This window comes from Apus apus, chromosome 20, assembly GCF_020740795.1.
Source record: "Apus apus isolate bApuApu2 chromosome 20, bApuApu2.pri.cur, whole genome shotgun sequence".
In the NCBI taxonomy this organism is placed as follows: Eukaryota; Metazoa; Chordata; class Aves; order Apodiformes; family Apodidae; genus Apus; species Apus apus.
In genome coordinates this window covers 8,173,879-8,186,795 of record NC_067301.1, presented here as the reverse complement: position 1 = coordinate 8,186,795, position 12,917 = coordinate 8,173,879, and the positions used below count along the sequence as shown (strand labels likewise).

Sequence of the window (12,917 nt, the reverse complement as noted above, 5' to 3'; positions counted from 1 at the left end):
GTCCAGGTTTGAGCCAGGTGAAGGAAAGAAGGGTCTGTGATTGCAGAGAGGACCTGAAATTGTGTTAGTATTGCAGTCACAGGAGCTTGTCCCAGACTGAGGTGATTTTTCTTTCCACGTTGTTGATTTACAGAAGCAGCTGATGGAAAAGCAGGAGGGAAAGAGGCATCTGGAGCCGCTTGTGAGCACTGCATACTCTTGAAAAAACTGTTTGCAGTAATTACACCCTAGTTATGGTGACCTGGACAAATATGTAATCACAGACCTTCCTAATACTTGAAATCATAGCTGTGAAGTGGAGGCCAAGGGCCTGACTCTGGCTGTGGCCTTATGGTGCTGAGCCAAGGAAAACAAGAGCCTGCTGAGGATGGGTGTCCTCAGTACACCTTGGCCTTATTTAGTTTGACTTTCACTCTCTAGGCTCTGGTGGGGAGATTCATGCCTCTCATCATTTTACCAGCAGATCATTTAATTCAGATGTGCTGCATTAAAGCAGGGGCCTGCTTCCAAAGTAAGTAAGCATAAAAAAGCCACTGGGGTAATGATGAACTCGCTGCTTCTGCACAAACAATGGAAACTTGAGTTTCAGAACTTAGCTTTGGGCAGGAGATTTTTTTCTGTTTGCTGATGCCATAGGAGGCTGCATGGGAAGAGGCTTGGTCAGAATCCACAGCAGAGAACACAGATCTTGATGCTGCCTTTGAGGTGTGAGGTGTCCAGCTGGTGCTGGACTAAACTCCGGAGTGCAAGGTTTTCACTTGGCTGTAAATCCAGTTTGTCACATCACCTAAGGTTTTATTTTTACTTTTTGGTAGGCTTTTTATCCAGTCAGCAGCAAACTTAGGCACTGAAAGTAGATTTTAGTTGCCTCTTGAATGGTATATTAAGTTTTGCCTTGACATTGTCAGTAATCTGATGTCCTAACCATAACTGTGAATTTCTTTTTTGCCCCCGGCTTTGGTCAACTCAACATTTGAAGCTACTTTGACCACCTTTGATCCTAAAAACGTGGATAGCAGATGTCCTTGTGTTTCAGTGGAAGCTTTTGAAGTGTTCACAAGCTTTGTAATATCCTGGCTTATAAGCTGGTGGCAGGGCGACCTTTAGATGCTTTGAAAGGGAGGTCTGTTGGGAGCCACTGCTTTGAAACCAGTTTGGCCTCGTCGCTGCAAACTGAATATTTTTTGAGTGATGATGGGAATGATTAACTTGGTGGCCAGGAGCAGGCATGAAGGTACAGCTCATGTGGTGCCTTCCTAATTCACCACCTCTGGCAGCCAACAAGAGCTGGGCATGTCTCACAGTGCAAAGATTTGGGGAGCATTTGCAGCTTCTTATGGAAATGATTCTCCTTCCTCGTGGCTGAGGTTGCGCTCGGGGCAGGTGATCAAGGAATCCTGTGGTTGTGTGAAGGATCTAGAATAAGAGCCTAGAAATAACTGCTCACTGCTCTCATTTCGTGATGGTGAGCTGCTCCTCCTGAAGGGCTGTGTCCAGTTGTGGAGCCCCCAGCATAAGAAGGACATGGAGCTCCAGAAGAGTGAAGATTCCTAGTAGAGATTGTGTTCTAGTCTTGAGCAGTAGGTGGTGATGTTAAACGGAAATACCGGTACCGTGTACGTGGCCATCTCTGCATTGGCTCCAAAGGATTTTATAGAGGAACTTTTTGGTGGAACTGGAAGGAGAAGGCTGACTTTTTTCCATGTTTTCCCTTGCTATGGTCCTCCCCCAAGAGGCTTGCAGTGTCAGATAGAGAACTCCTGTTTTTACAATTCCCTAAACAAGGATGCTCTCCCAGATAGTCTGTTCTGGAGAGGAGCCTGGATGCAACTCGAGAGAGCTTCAAGTTGAAGCACCACAGGCCAGGATGGAGGAAGTAGCTCCCATCAGCCAACACAAGGACTGAAGCTGGAATTTGGGTCAGGAAGGAGGGAACAGCATGTTACACACCGTCTGACATGGGGCCACTGCGGCTGAGAGGGAAGGACAGGACACATTTCCTTCCATTTACAACAAAAGGAGCAAGGCTTGCAGGGAAATGAAAAATGCCAGCAGCTTTTCAATTAACTTGCACCTTCTCCAGTGACTGCAGGTAACTCCCACCCCCCTCCTGATTGAAGCCAGATGCTCTGGCAGATTATTTTCTCTGACGGACATTAGGGTCTTGTCCTCTTTGTGTGCCTTGGAATGACTTGTGTCATTTCCCAGAGCACTGTGTTGCCTTGGCTGGATGTTGAAGCTTTATTAGGCTGCACTTTTATTTAAGGTAAGAGCAGCTGTGTGATCTTGTTTCATTTTATGCAAAGTAGATGCAGCCTTCCCTGATTTCTGGCAAACAGTCAAACCTGCACTTGGTTGGACAGATTTCTGGAGCCCCCTCCTTAAAAGCAAAGACTAACAGGTGCCTTTCTGAGCTCTCATTGCACACAAAGAACCTGTGTTTCCTCAGCCAGGATGAACGTTGTGAGGAAGTGCAAGTTTGCTGAGAAAGAAGTTGGCTCAAAACCTATAGTTTATTTACATACAGAGGTGTGGGAAGGGGAGGATATAAAGTTGTAGGGGAAGTGAAGCCTGGGATTTCAGGTGAAAGCAGCACGGATGTGAGTTGATTTTCATACTTGAAATACTCTCTGGGAAAGGTGGAAGGTTTTGCAGAGCTAGATGAAGGCTGGTCTGTTGCAAACTGAGCTCTCCAGGAAGATGTGCCCTGTGATATATTAGTGCTCAATAAAACACTAGCAGAGACATTCTGCCATTTATCATAGGTAAATCCTCTGAGGCTTGTGCTCTGCAATTAGGAGAGTCATATATTTTCATCAAGCTGAGCTTTCATGTAAAGGCCTATCCCACCAACTTCCAGATGTTGTAGTGCTAAGCAGGGATGTTGGGGAGTGGTTTTTCCACCAGAGGGATCTTCAAGTTGTAGATCCTTAAACTCCCCCCTCAGCACTTGTCTGGTTTCTGGGGGGCACTGTCTCTTTAACTGAGTAATGTTTTGGGGTGTAGAGGACAGCAGTGCTGCACTGACCAGTAATTGTCTGGGAAATTATTTCTGCTTCACACAAACATATGGATTTTACTGGATTTTACAGTTATGTAAGAGCTGGTTTAGAAAAAGGGAGAGGAGAAGAGCAGGGCATGTATGGGCTAGTCCAGAGAGCTGATGGAGCATCCCCAGATTTGTTCATGGATTTGAGTGTACGATTTGGTAAAGAATATGGGTTATGGGATATCTTAGTTATGCTGCTTAAAGTAAATATACATGGGGGCCATGAAAGGATGAGGGAAGTTCTCAGCTGATTTCTGCAGAGGTTCAAGCTCCAGGGAGCTCACGGCCTTCATTGATCTAGTTACAGTTTGAAATGAATGTTGGAGAGAGAAAGGCCAAATTTTGCCTCACTGATATCCAAGTAATTCCATGTATTTTTCCACCTGGAGACTTCAGTCTGCCCACTGCCTGTGGCTTGGGAGCCTTTGGCTCGTGTTGGTCTTGTTTGTGTTTCGTTCAAGAGATTTTCACGTCGCTCCGTGGCCAGAGCAGCTGTGATGTTGTCAGTTCTTCAGAGCACAATGGTGGATGAGCTCCCTTCTTATCTTCCTAGTATTTTTAGATACTTTCTCCATGAACCAAAGTCTTCATCCAGCTTAAATTTCTCTCTTCCTATTAACTCTTCCTCCAAATAAATGTGTAGAGAAAGCGCAAACAGCTGCTGTATTCCGTGCAGGAAACATCCAAAGGGACCTGCCAGCCGTTGAGAGCTTAATATGCCCAGCAGAGTGACTCTGAGTCAGACTAGCAGCAGATGGTTGGAGAAATGAGGCAAGGAAGCCAAGCTCTGGATCTCTGGATCATTCCAACAGGGAAGAAGTGACTGGGCTGTGTGGATTGGACTTGTTCTGGAGCCTTTGCTTGTTGGCTGAGCTCAACAGCAGATGGGGAATGACAGTGGGAAGATGAGCTGCTTTTTAACATCAACTTAAGAGACTGGAATTTCCCCCCCAAGCAAATTAACCCCTTTATTTAAGAGTTTCCTGCTTAGGTCTGTGCAGTAACAGCCACTGGAAGGAGCCTTTAAAGATCCCAACAACTCTGCTCTTTGTATAACATGGCTGCTCCCTGGCTCTGAGCTCCATTAAAACAGCCTCTCATCACATCTGGGCTTCTGTAGCATATAAAAATGTTTTCCTTCTGGCAGCAGTTTTTATGGAGATGTAATAATATATGTTTTGGACAAAAAAAAAAAAAGTCTATTTTCATATTCAGCTTCTTACCATTGAGCTCCAGGTGTGGAGGTGACACAGTGGGGAGCCCGTGGAGTCACCCACTGCCAACTCTGGCTGCCCCAGATCTGACCAATTTGCTGAGAGTTCCCAAACTCACCATAACATCTATTTGCATGGTTCAGATGTGTATTCTCCCTCTCCTGCAGTGGGATCCCCTCTCCAGGCAGCCTGTCTCCATTACATGTAAACAGCCTGACTTACAACCTAAAGGAAAAATGAAACCTCCTTCTTCCCTTTCTCCCCCTCTTCTAGGTTATCTTTTGCCTTCAGGGTTCCAACTGAATTACATGCTTCCCCAAGCCTGTTAGAGACTTGACTTATTAGAAGAAACCTGTAGCTGGTCCAGATTTTTAAACTCTACCCTGAGGGAGGGATATCAATTCAGTGGGATTAGTGAAACCCTTTGAAGACTCTTCTTCCCACTACATTTTTCTCCCGGTTTTGTTTTGCCACCTCGGCACATACTGTACCAGTTGGAGGTTCCTGGGACTGATATTTGTTGTTCAGTAGCTTGTCTGCAGCCAGCTAGACTTGTCATCTCCAGAAGTGGGGAAGATAGTCTTTTTCCCTAGAGCAGGTCATGGATGGTCAGCCGTGGTCTCTGGGTGGTCATTAGATGGGGCAGAGTCAGCAAATACTGCATTCTGCAGCACCAGCTCCCAATTTCTGATCCTTGTTTTGGAAAATCCCAACTATCTCAGGTCCCTGTCTCCTGTTCAGGTACCACACTAGGAGCATGGTAGTGTTATGCACTTCAGTAGCTCCAGCTCTTCATTTCTGTTGCAAAAGCCAGACTCCTGCTTTCCCCCCATAGTCACCACTTTGTACTTGCTCCCCTCTGATGGGTAAATGTTGGTTCAGCTTTTTGGCCTGAAAAGAAAAAACAGAACATCAGACTGTCAGGTTTCTCTTGCCCTGTTAATGTAGTAGTTTAAATCATCACCAGTCTTTCAGGTAGTTGTGATTTTTGTGTTTTCTGCACAATCCCTCTCTAGGCGAAGGTAAATAAAGCTGAAAATATCTCTGGCCAGGAGATCCAGGGAAGGGAGTATGTTCCCCACGTGTGGTTGGATGCAGCTTTTGAGACAAAGATGAAAAGAAACAGCTGGTTGTGCAGGGAGAGTTCACAGCTGTTTAGCTGACAGCACCATCCCTGTGTGCATCTCATCATCAACAACAACCTTGTTTTCATATCCACATGCTGGGGCTGCTTGTCATGTTCCCTGCCATAGATCTTCTGCAGCCCCTTGGTAGGTAGGGAATGACAGTGTCTACACCAGGGATCTACAGCAGGGATTTGGTTGGATCCATGATTTTTATTACACTGTGCTCCTGTTATCAACATGTGAACCTGTGTGTAGCTCTGGGGACTTCTCAGTACATGACCTCTGGGCCAGGCTGCCCAGAGAGGTTGTGGGGTCTCCTTCTCTGGAGACTTTCAAGACCCGTCTGGACACATTCCTGTCTGATCTGCTCCAGGTGTTCCTGCTGCAGCAGGGGCATTGGACTTTATGATCTTCAGAGGTCCCTTCCAACCCCTATGATTCTATGATTACTAGTCTGTTGGCACATTGAAAGAACAGTTACTCCAGGATTTTGAGACCCACTTCTTCCATCCCTCCTTTTGGTGAGGAAAGTTGTCGTGTGCCTGCCATCAAACTGCCACGTTACCAAGGTTCCTGTGTTTTTCCTTTCTAGATGGAGAAAGATGAGACTGTGAGTGACTCCTCTCCACACATAGCCAATATTGGACGCTTGGTAGAGGTGAGTGCTGAGAAGCCACCACAGCTGGAGCCTGCTCCAGGTTCTCTTGCCCATATCTGGTCCCATGCCTAAGGATTTTGTTGCTTTTCATCTTTATGAACAAGTTACTTACAGTGTATCCAGGGTGAACATTGCTCAGTGCTCCTCCTAGCATGACTTCCAACCATTTGTAGATGCAACAATGCCACTCTACATTTTGTCTCCTGCAATAACCTTCCCTGAGAACTAATTCACAGTTTCCTACCCCATGTTTGCTTCTACAGTCACTTTTGAGTGGAATGATTTAAAGGCAGGTTGTGTTACACACAACTGTCCCTGGAACAGAAAGTTCAATGTGCATTAAGTGCTTGTTAAATGCACTAGGATTGGTTTTAGTATTTGACTTCATGGCAGCTGGACTTAATGTATCTAAATTATTCACTCAGCATGATGAGGGAAGGCTGTGGTGTTGTCATAACCACTGGGAAGGGCTTTGGGGCAACATGAGTTTGGTCTTTCATTGCACTCTCAGGGTCAGGTACGAAGGTGTTGATTTCCTTCATCTTCCTAGCCAGGTTGGCAGGAGAGGAGGAAATTATCAACTTAAATAAACTGGTTTGCCTTTTTGTTGTTGTTTTTTTGTTTGTTTTTTTTTTTAAGGATCTTTGAAATTACAGGAAGGCAGGTACTTCTTTTTTGATCCCTTTTCTAAGTTTTGTCTCCAGTAAAAAGGACCTAATTAAAAAAATTACAAAATTGCGTAATTACAAGATCTTTCTCAGATCTGCTTTGCCATGCAGCTGTAATGAACGAGTTGGCAGCTGACAAAGGAACCCATGAGCACCAAACTAGTGACCTTTTGGTTGTGCCTGATGACTGACTTGCCACTTTGTAGTCCCTGCAGTGCCAGGAAATGACAGAGGAAGGTTGGGGTGAAAACTCACTTTTCTGACCGCAGGAAAACCGATAGCTGGACAGACCCTGCCCTCTTGTGGTGCAGAGAGTCATGTCATGGCCTGGAGGAATTAATGGGGAGGAGAGGACAGAATAGAGCTGAGCCTTTATTTCTTTGATAAGAGCAGATAGAGTCACACTGCCTTCTGTGAGACATGAAAAATTAAGAATACACTGGGCTGAATCCTGCTGTGGCAAGTGTTGTATGTCAAGGTGAGCATGGAAGAGTGTGAGTGCCAAGAGGAAACAGCTGACATGCCTAAAGATCTGGCTTCTCACTTTCTTTCTAGGACATGGAAAACAAAATCAGAAGTACACTGAATGAGATTTATTTTGGAAAAACAAAGGACATCGTTAATGGGCTGAGGTAAGGGGCTCTCCACCTGATTCTTGGACCCCCTGTGTTCCTCTGGGTGCCTGTGGTGCTGTCCCCAGCCCAGCAGTGATCTGCTTTTGTGTGCTGGATCTCCTCTTTCCTACACAAAGTCTTTTCATCTCCCTAATTATTCACCTTGCTACACTTTGGAAACATTATTTATTGTGTGGAGTTCAGGAAGCACTTCTACCTTTTAACTGTAGAAATTTGAAGCAGTGTTTTAATCCCTTCTTCCCTCAGCAGGAAGAAAATAGCCCCATTAGCAAAACTTGTATTTTCCATTCTTCACAGTTCTGAAAGTTGTACTTAAATTCTGACTTCTCTTTCTACTATTTGGTCCCATAATTGAGTTGTGCCATTAATGGTTTGTGGTATTTAGACTCTGTTTTAAATTGTCTTTCTTTCAGCACTAACTGGTCAAAATCTACTGTGCTAGAAGAGATGAGGTGAATAAACTCCCTGTGCTTTTCTGTAGGGAAATTGTACTGTACTTTACAACCCCTGCTCATTTCTGCTCAGGAATCTTTCTGTGGGAATCCCAGGCTGGTAGTTCTGCTGGCAGAGGAAAGTAGAGAACTGTGATGCCAAAGAATTTCATTTCAATCTGCAGATAGGCTTCCTAGCACAGTGTGATGATCTAGAATAAACACATGGCACAAAGAAGTATATTGCTGTTCTCTCACCTACTGAAATGTGAAAGGAGATAGAATAATGGTGCTAATTAAGTATTTTTGCTGCCTTCTTAACAGCACAGGCAGAGGGAGTCGACAGTGTCTGAGCAGGCAGCTGCTCTGGGGTTTCTTTTCCAAGCACCAACTTTCATAGCAGGCCGCTGTTTTCATTGGTGTGCAGGGGCTGAGCCAGAAAGCATTTATTAACACGGAAAGGAAATATATGATAAGTCTTTTTCCTTGTGAGCATCCCCTGAAGCTTTTGTAATTGAATCTCTTTCCTCTTGTCTCCCCACTGCTCAGTTGGAGTCGTGGTGCTCTGGGTCCCACTGAGATGATCTGCTCAGTCCTGGGAACACACACAGCATCTGGCTGCAGCTCTTCCTCCAGCCTCTTTTCTTCTAACCTGTGTGTCTTTTTTCTTCCTGAGTGTGCTCCTGGTGGTTTCCAGAATACCAGCCCTGTGTTCCTGAGTTCTTCTGACTGTTCTTTTCCCTGTTTACCTCCCTGGTTTCCATACTGCTCTGTAGATCTATTGATGCTATCCCCGACAACCAAAAGTATAAGCAGTTGCAGAGGGAGCTTTCTCAAGTCTTGACCCAGCGCCAGATCTACATCCAGCCTGATAACTAAACCAATCCAGGTACCCCTGCCTGTGAGGTGTGACAACCAGCACTAAACCAGGACTCACCCAGCCCAGACCTCTGCATGATAACCAAGACCAGAACTAACTCCTAACTCCCGCAGACTGATCAGTGACATTTGGGCCGTGTTTCACCAGAGGGTTATTTCTTCAAGCAGCCAACTAAATGCTGTGGTTTCTATTGTAAATGTTACTTCACTCCTTCTCCCTCCCCCCCCCCTCCATTTTGAAATATCATGCTCTGAAATGGGGCAGGACTTCAGTACTTTGCACTTGGGAGCAAGAAGGGAGCACGTGGGCGTGTGCCCAGAGTGGCTGTAGCTCGGAGAGGTTTGATCCAGAAGCCCTGGGACTCTGTTCCTTGGGCACCATCACTTGTACAATATTTCAGTGGAGAAAACTCCCTGTAATCTTAGTGCCCTCCCTGCAGAAAAGAATGAAGTCCTAGAAATCTCTCAGTTTTGCACAGAAATGACTGGTACTTCCCATGACTTCTGAGTAAATGTGAGCACACCCCACATACTCATCCCGTATTTGACTACCTTGAATTTCCTCGGAGCTTAAAATCCAGTCTCCCGAAACATTTCAGGCCTCAACAGCCTCTGAAGGGATTTGTTGATGTTCTCTGGAGCTCTGAGGGACACAGGGCAGGGACTAACCCTGGCCCAGTTGAACCTTCCACTCCAATTCATAAGGAGTTACAGAAGTTGCCTGAAACATGTTAAGCTGACAAGGGGGAAAATGCACAGTTTGCTGATAATGGCTGAGAACCACTTCTTCAGCCTTTAACAAATGCAAATAGAAAATGTATATATTTTTGTTAAAGCAGGGGAAATCTCCAGAGACAAGAGAATGGAAATTCTGTTAGAAAAATGTTAGGAAACTTGAAACAAAGAGCAGTCCTGTTGAGAGGACACAGCATCCAGGTAGCTTTGAGTGCTGAAAAGGGTGTGAAACAGGGTTTTTGTGGGGAGAAATCCTAGCAAACTGCATCTTAACCAGTCCTCTGTGTTAGCAGCTCCTTACATCCAGTGGTGTTGTTCTAGAGATAGGCAGATTTTAGAGGGCTTTTTAAAAAATTGGGAATCTCTTATTGTACCATTGAAAATGGAGGTTTGTGCCTCTGCAGCTGTCACAGAGAGTAGTGGGACAAGATGAGGAAAAGATGTAGCTTTTCTTCTGGAGCTCCCAGTGTAAGAAGGACATGTAGCTCCTGGAGAGTCCAGAGGAGGCCACAGAGATGATCCAAGGACTGGAGCAGCTCTGCTCTGGAGACAGGCTGGGAGAGTTGGGGTGTTCAGCCTGGAGAAGAGAAGGCTCCAGGGAGAGCTTAGAGCACCTTCCAGTGCCTGAAGGGGCTCCAGGAAAGCCCTTCAGACAAGGGCAGGGAGTGAGAGGACAAGGGGGAATGGATTAAAACTGGAAGAGGGGAGACTGAGATGAGACATGAGGAGGAAATTCTTTGCTGTGAGGGTGGTGAGACCCTGGCCCAGGTTGCCCAGAGAAGCTGTGGCTGCCCCATCCCTGGCAGTGTTGAAGGGCAGGTTGGATGGGGCTTGGAGCAGCCTGGGCTGGTGGGAGGTGTCCCTGCCCATGCAGGGGGTTGGATCTAGATGTTCTTTAAAATCCCTTCCAACCCAAACCAGTCTGTGATTCTATAACCAAACTTTTAGCAAAATGGAAAACGATCATCTCACTGACAGTACCTCTGTTCTGTGGCTCCTTTGATCCCCTAATCACTCTAGGTGAGGACCAAGCTGGAGAAACAAATTTGAGATCAGAAACTCTGGCAGCTTTTCCCACTGGTCAATGTGCTGGAGGGAGGTTTTGCCACAGCTGCTCACCTCTGGGTGAACAGTCTGCCAAAAGGTTCAGGAGCTCTCCCAGCTCCCTTTCCATGTTCCTGGGTTAGAGGTTGGATTTTCTTTGCCTTCCCATCCTGGTTGTTTGGAGAGAGAGAGCACTAACACCCCTTGCTGGTGGGACACCAGGGTTTTTCCAGAAAACCTGGGAATTTCCCTCCTGCAGCTGGAGGCTGAGTGGAGCTGCTGGGGAAGTGTGTCTTTTGCTTTCAACTACTCACTGAAATGTTCACTTTCCCTTCTGCTTTCCATATTAAAACAGGCAAGCTGAGTTTTGGTTCCTCTAAGCCTGGGTTGAGGTGCTTCTCCTTCCTACTGACCCACACACCAGAAGACCCCTTCAAAACACCCTCTCCCCTCTGACTTGCGTTTCCTTCTTCCCCCACAGGTCTGTGCAGACTTTTGCAGACAAATCAAAACAAGAAGCTCTTAAAAACGACCTGGTGGAGGCTTTGAAGAGAAAGCAGCAAAGTTAAAACCCTCTCCATGCTAACAAGACATGCCATGCACTCGTTAGATTCCTTTCTTAGAAAAACTCATCCCCCTGTTCCCCTCTTGCCCTTTTCTGTTATGTCCAGTCACCACTTGCATTCAGAGCTCTCCACGCAATTCCGTCTCCTCCCCATGAATAAAGCTGTACAAACTTTTTCAGTCTCTTGAGGCCTACTTTGCACCGCATTTTACTATTTTGAGACCTTAGCTGATGTCTGTAGAAGTCCATGTATTTTTTTCCCCACCCCTTTTCTTCCACCTTCCCCATTTATATGCATCATTTTGTCTTTTCCTCTCCCCCACCCCCCTCCTGCCTTTTGTTACATTGGTGTAAAAAATGTAAAACAAGAATTTATTAAATACTGTGGTGTGTGAAAGAGGAAGAACTGGAAAAAAAAAAACAAACCTAAAAGAATCTATTCCATGTGTGTTTGGGGGCTGGGAACAGGGGGATTGGCTGGTGGGAGGGAGGGAAGAGAGAGGGTGTTCCTTGGTGTTGTACTATACTGACTAAACCAGATTTGCAAGGAGACCTTGATTAGGAGACCTGCTGAAAGTTCTGCTCTTCTCTAGGCCTGGTTCCCAGGTGCTTTTCTGTCAATTTTTATGGAATGCAAAAAGGGGGTTTTGTTTTGATTTTTTTTTTTTCTTTTTTGTAAAGCTTAAATTGAATTTACATCTTGATTCTGGAGCCTCCATACTAAAAATTTAAAAAAAGACCAAAAAAAGAAAGAATAATAAAAAAAGACTAAAACAACAACAAAAAATAAATAAAAAATCCCAGGAAAAAGTGTGTGGTTGGTGTCCTTGTTTCTCTCTTTCCTGCAGCATTACTTTGGGATTGTGCTATAAATGATTTCCTTCCTAACAACTGGAACTGGTGGCTCTGGCTGGAGGTGGGTAGATGTGGACTTAAAAAAAGTCAAACCCTGACCAGGTCCCTCATCCAAAGAGCTGCTGGACTGTAGCTAAAGGAAAAAAAACAACCTCTTTTTTTTTTTTCTCACATCCAGATTGTTGTAAGGTGTGAGGTACAGCTGCTCTTCACCTGTGGAGCCTTCTTACTCACCAGCCTGCTGTACTTCCAAGATGCTAGCACTGGGATGTGGGCATCCCACTGCTGGTATTGCTGCTGCAGGCATCCAGCAGACATGGAGCAAGATGTTCTTGGAGGAGAAGGGTTAGTCCAGCTTTCCTGGGTGTGTTAAAATCAGTCTGGGGGGGAACTTGTGTTCAAGCACGGGGATGGGCAGAGAAGAGGCATTTTGGTTCACTAGGTAGTTTGAGGTGGTGGTTCCAACTGTGGATGCTCAGCCAAAAGCTCCTCTGCTTGGTCCCTGTGGGATTTGTGAACCTTGTCCAGGTTCTTTAAACCCTTGGTGGTCAGAGGGACCTTGCACAGCTTCAGTTCCAACACCTCCTTCAATGTGCTCTGAGTTTAACAAACCCTTCATCCTGGTGAAACAGAAGGCAAATCCCTGCTGGGCTCTGCCTGCTCTTAGCCCTTGGAGTCAGCCTTTGGGTGAACCTATGCAAATGGAGCCTGTTGGCATTCATCTTGATGAACATGCTCTAATTGTTATCTAGTGCCATGAACCTTCATTTCCATGAGGAAGGTCTTTGGCAGATCCCATCCTGTCCCCCTGCCCTAGGTCAGCTCAGCAGATCCAGCTCTTGCTAAACCCCTGGTGCCTTCCCCTAGAAAATGTCAGACCAAGTTAAAACACATTCCTTGAAGAAAACCAAGCCCTGGGCTCTTCATTTCTAATTAACAGGTATTTTGAGGTTTAATGAAGCTGTGCTTTCTACTTTGCTAGGAATCTGCTCATGGATTGTATTGGTATTGGATGTGAATTGTTCTCCTGCAATTCCTAGGGAAAGACAGCAAGGGA

At 45.6% G+C, this 12,917-nt stretch overlaps 1 protein-coding gene across 5 annotated transcripts in view; it reads left to right on the top strand.

The window, feature by feature from the left end:
• The window catches only part of CAPZB (capping actin protein of muscle Z-line subunit beta), a 73,222-nt gene extending 62,042 nt beyond the window's left edge, over positions 1 to 11,180 (top strand). For 3 of the 5 annotated variants that reach the window (XM_051637544.1, XM_051637540.1, XM_051637543.1), the window contains 4 exons: positions 5,983 to 6,048; positions 7,272 to 7,348; positions 8,559 to 8,671; positions 10,922 to 11,016. In XM_051637544.1, the coding sequence (XP_051493504.1) occupies positions 5,983 to 6,048; positions 7,272 to 7,348; positions 8,559 to 8,661 (246 nt within the window). In that variant the 3' untranslated portion in view covers positions 8,662 to 8,671; positions 10,922 to 11,016. Of the gene's footprint in view, positions 1 to 5,982; positions 6,049 to 7,271; positions 7,349 to 8,558; positions 8,672 to 10,921 lie in introns of all 5 variants that reach the window. The other 2 variants (XM_051637541.1, XM_051637542.1) reach the window with 2 other exon arrangements.
• Positions 11,181 to 12,917: the final 1,737 nt, after the last annotated feature.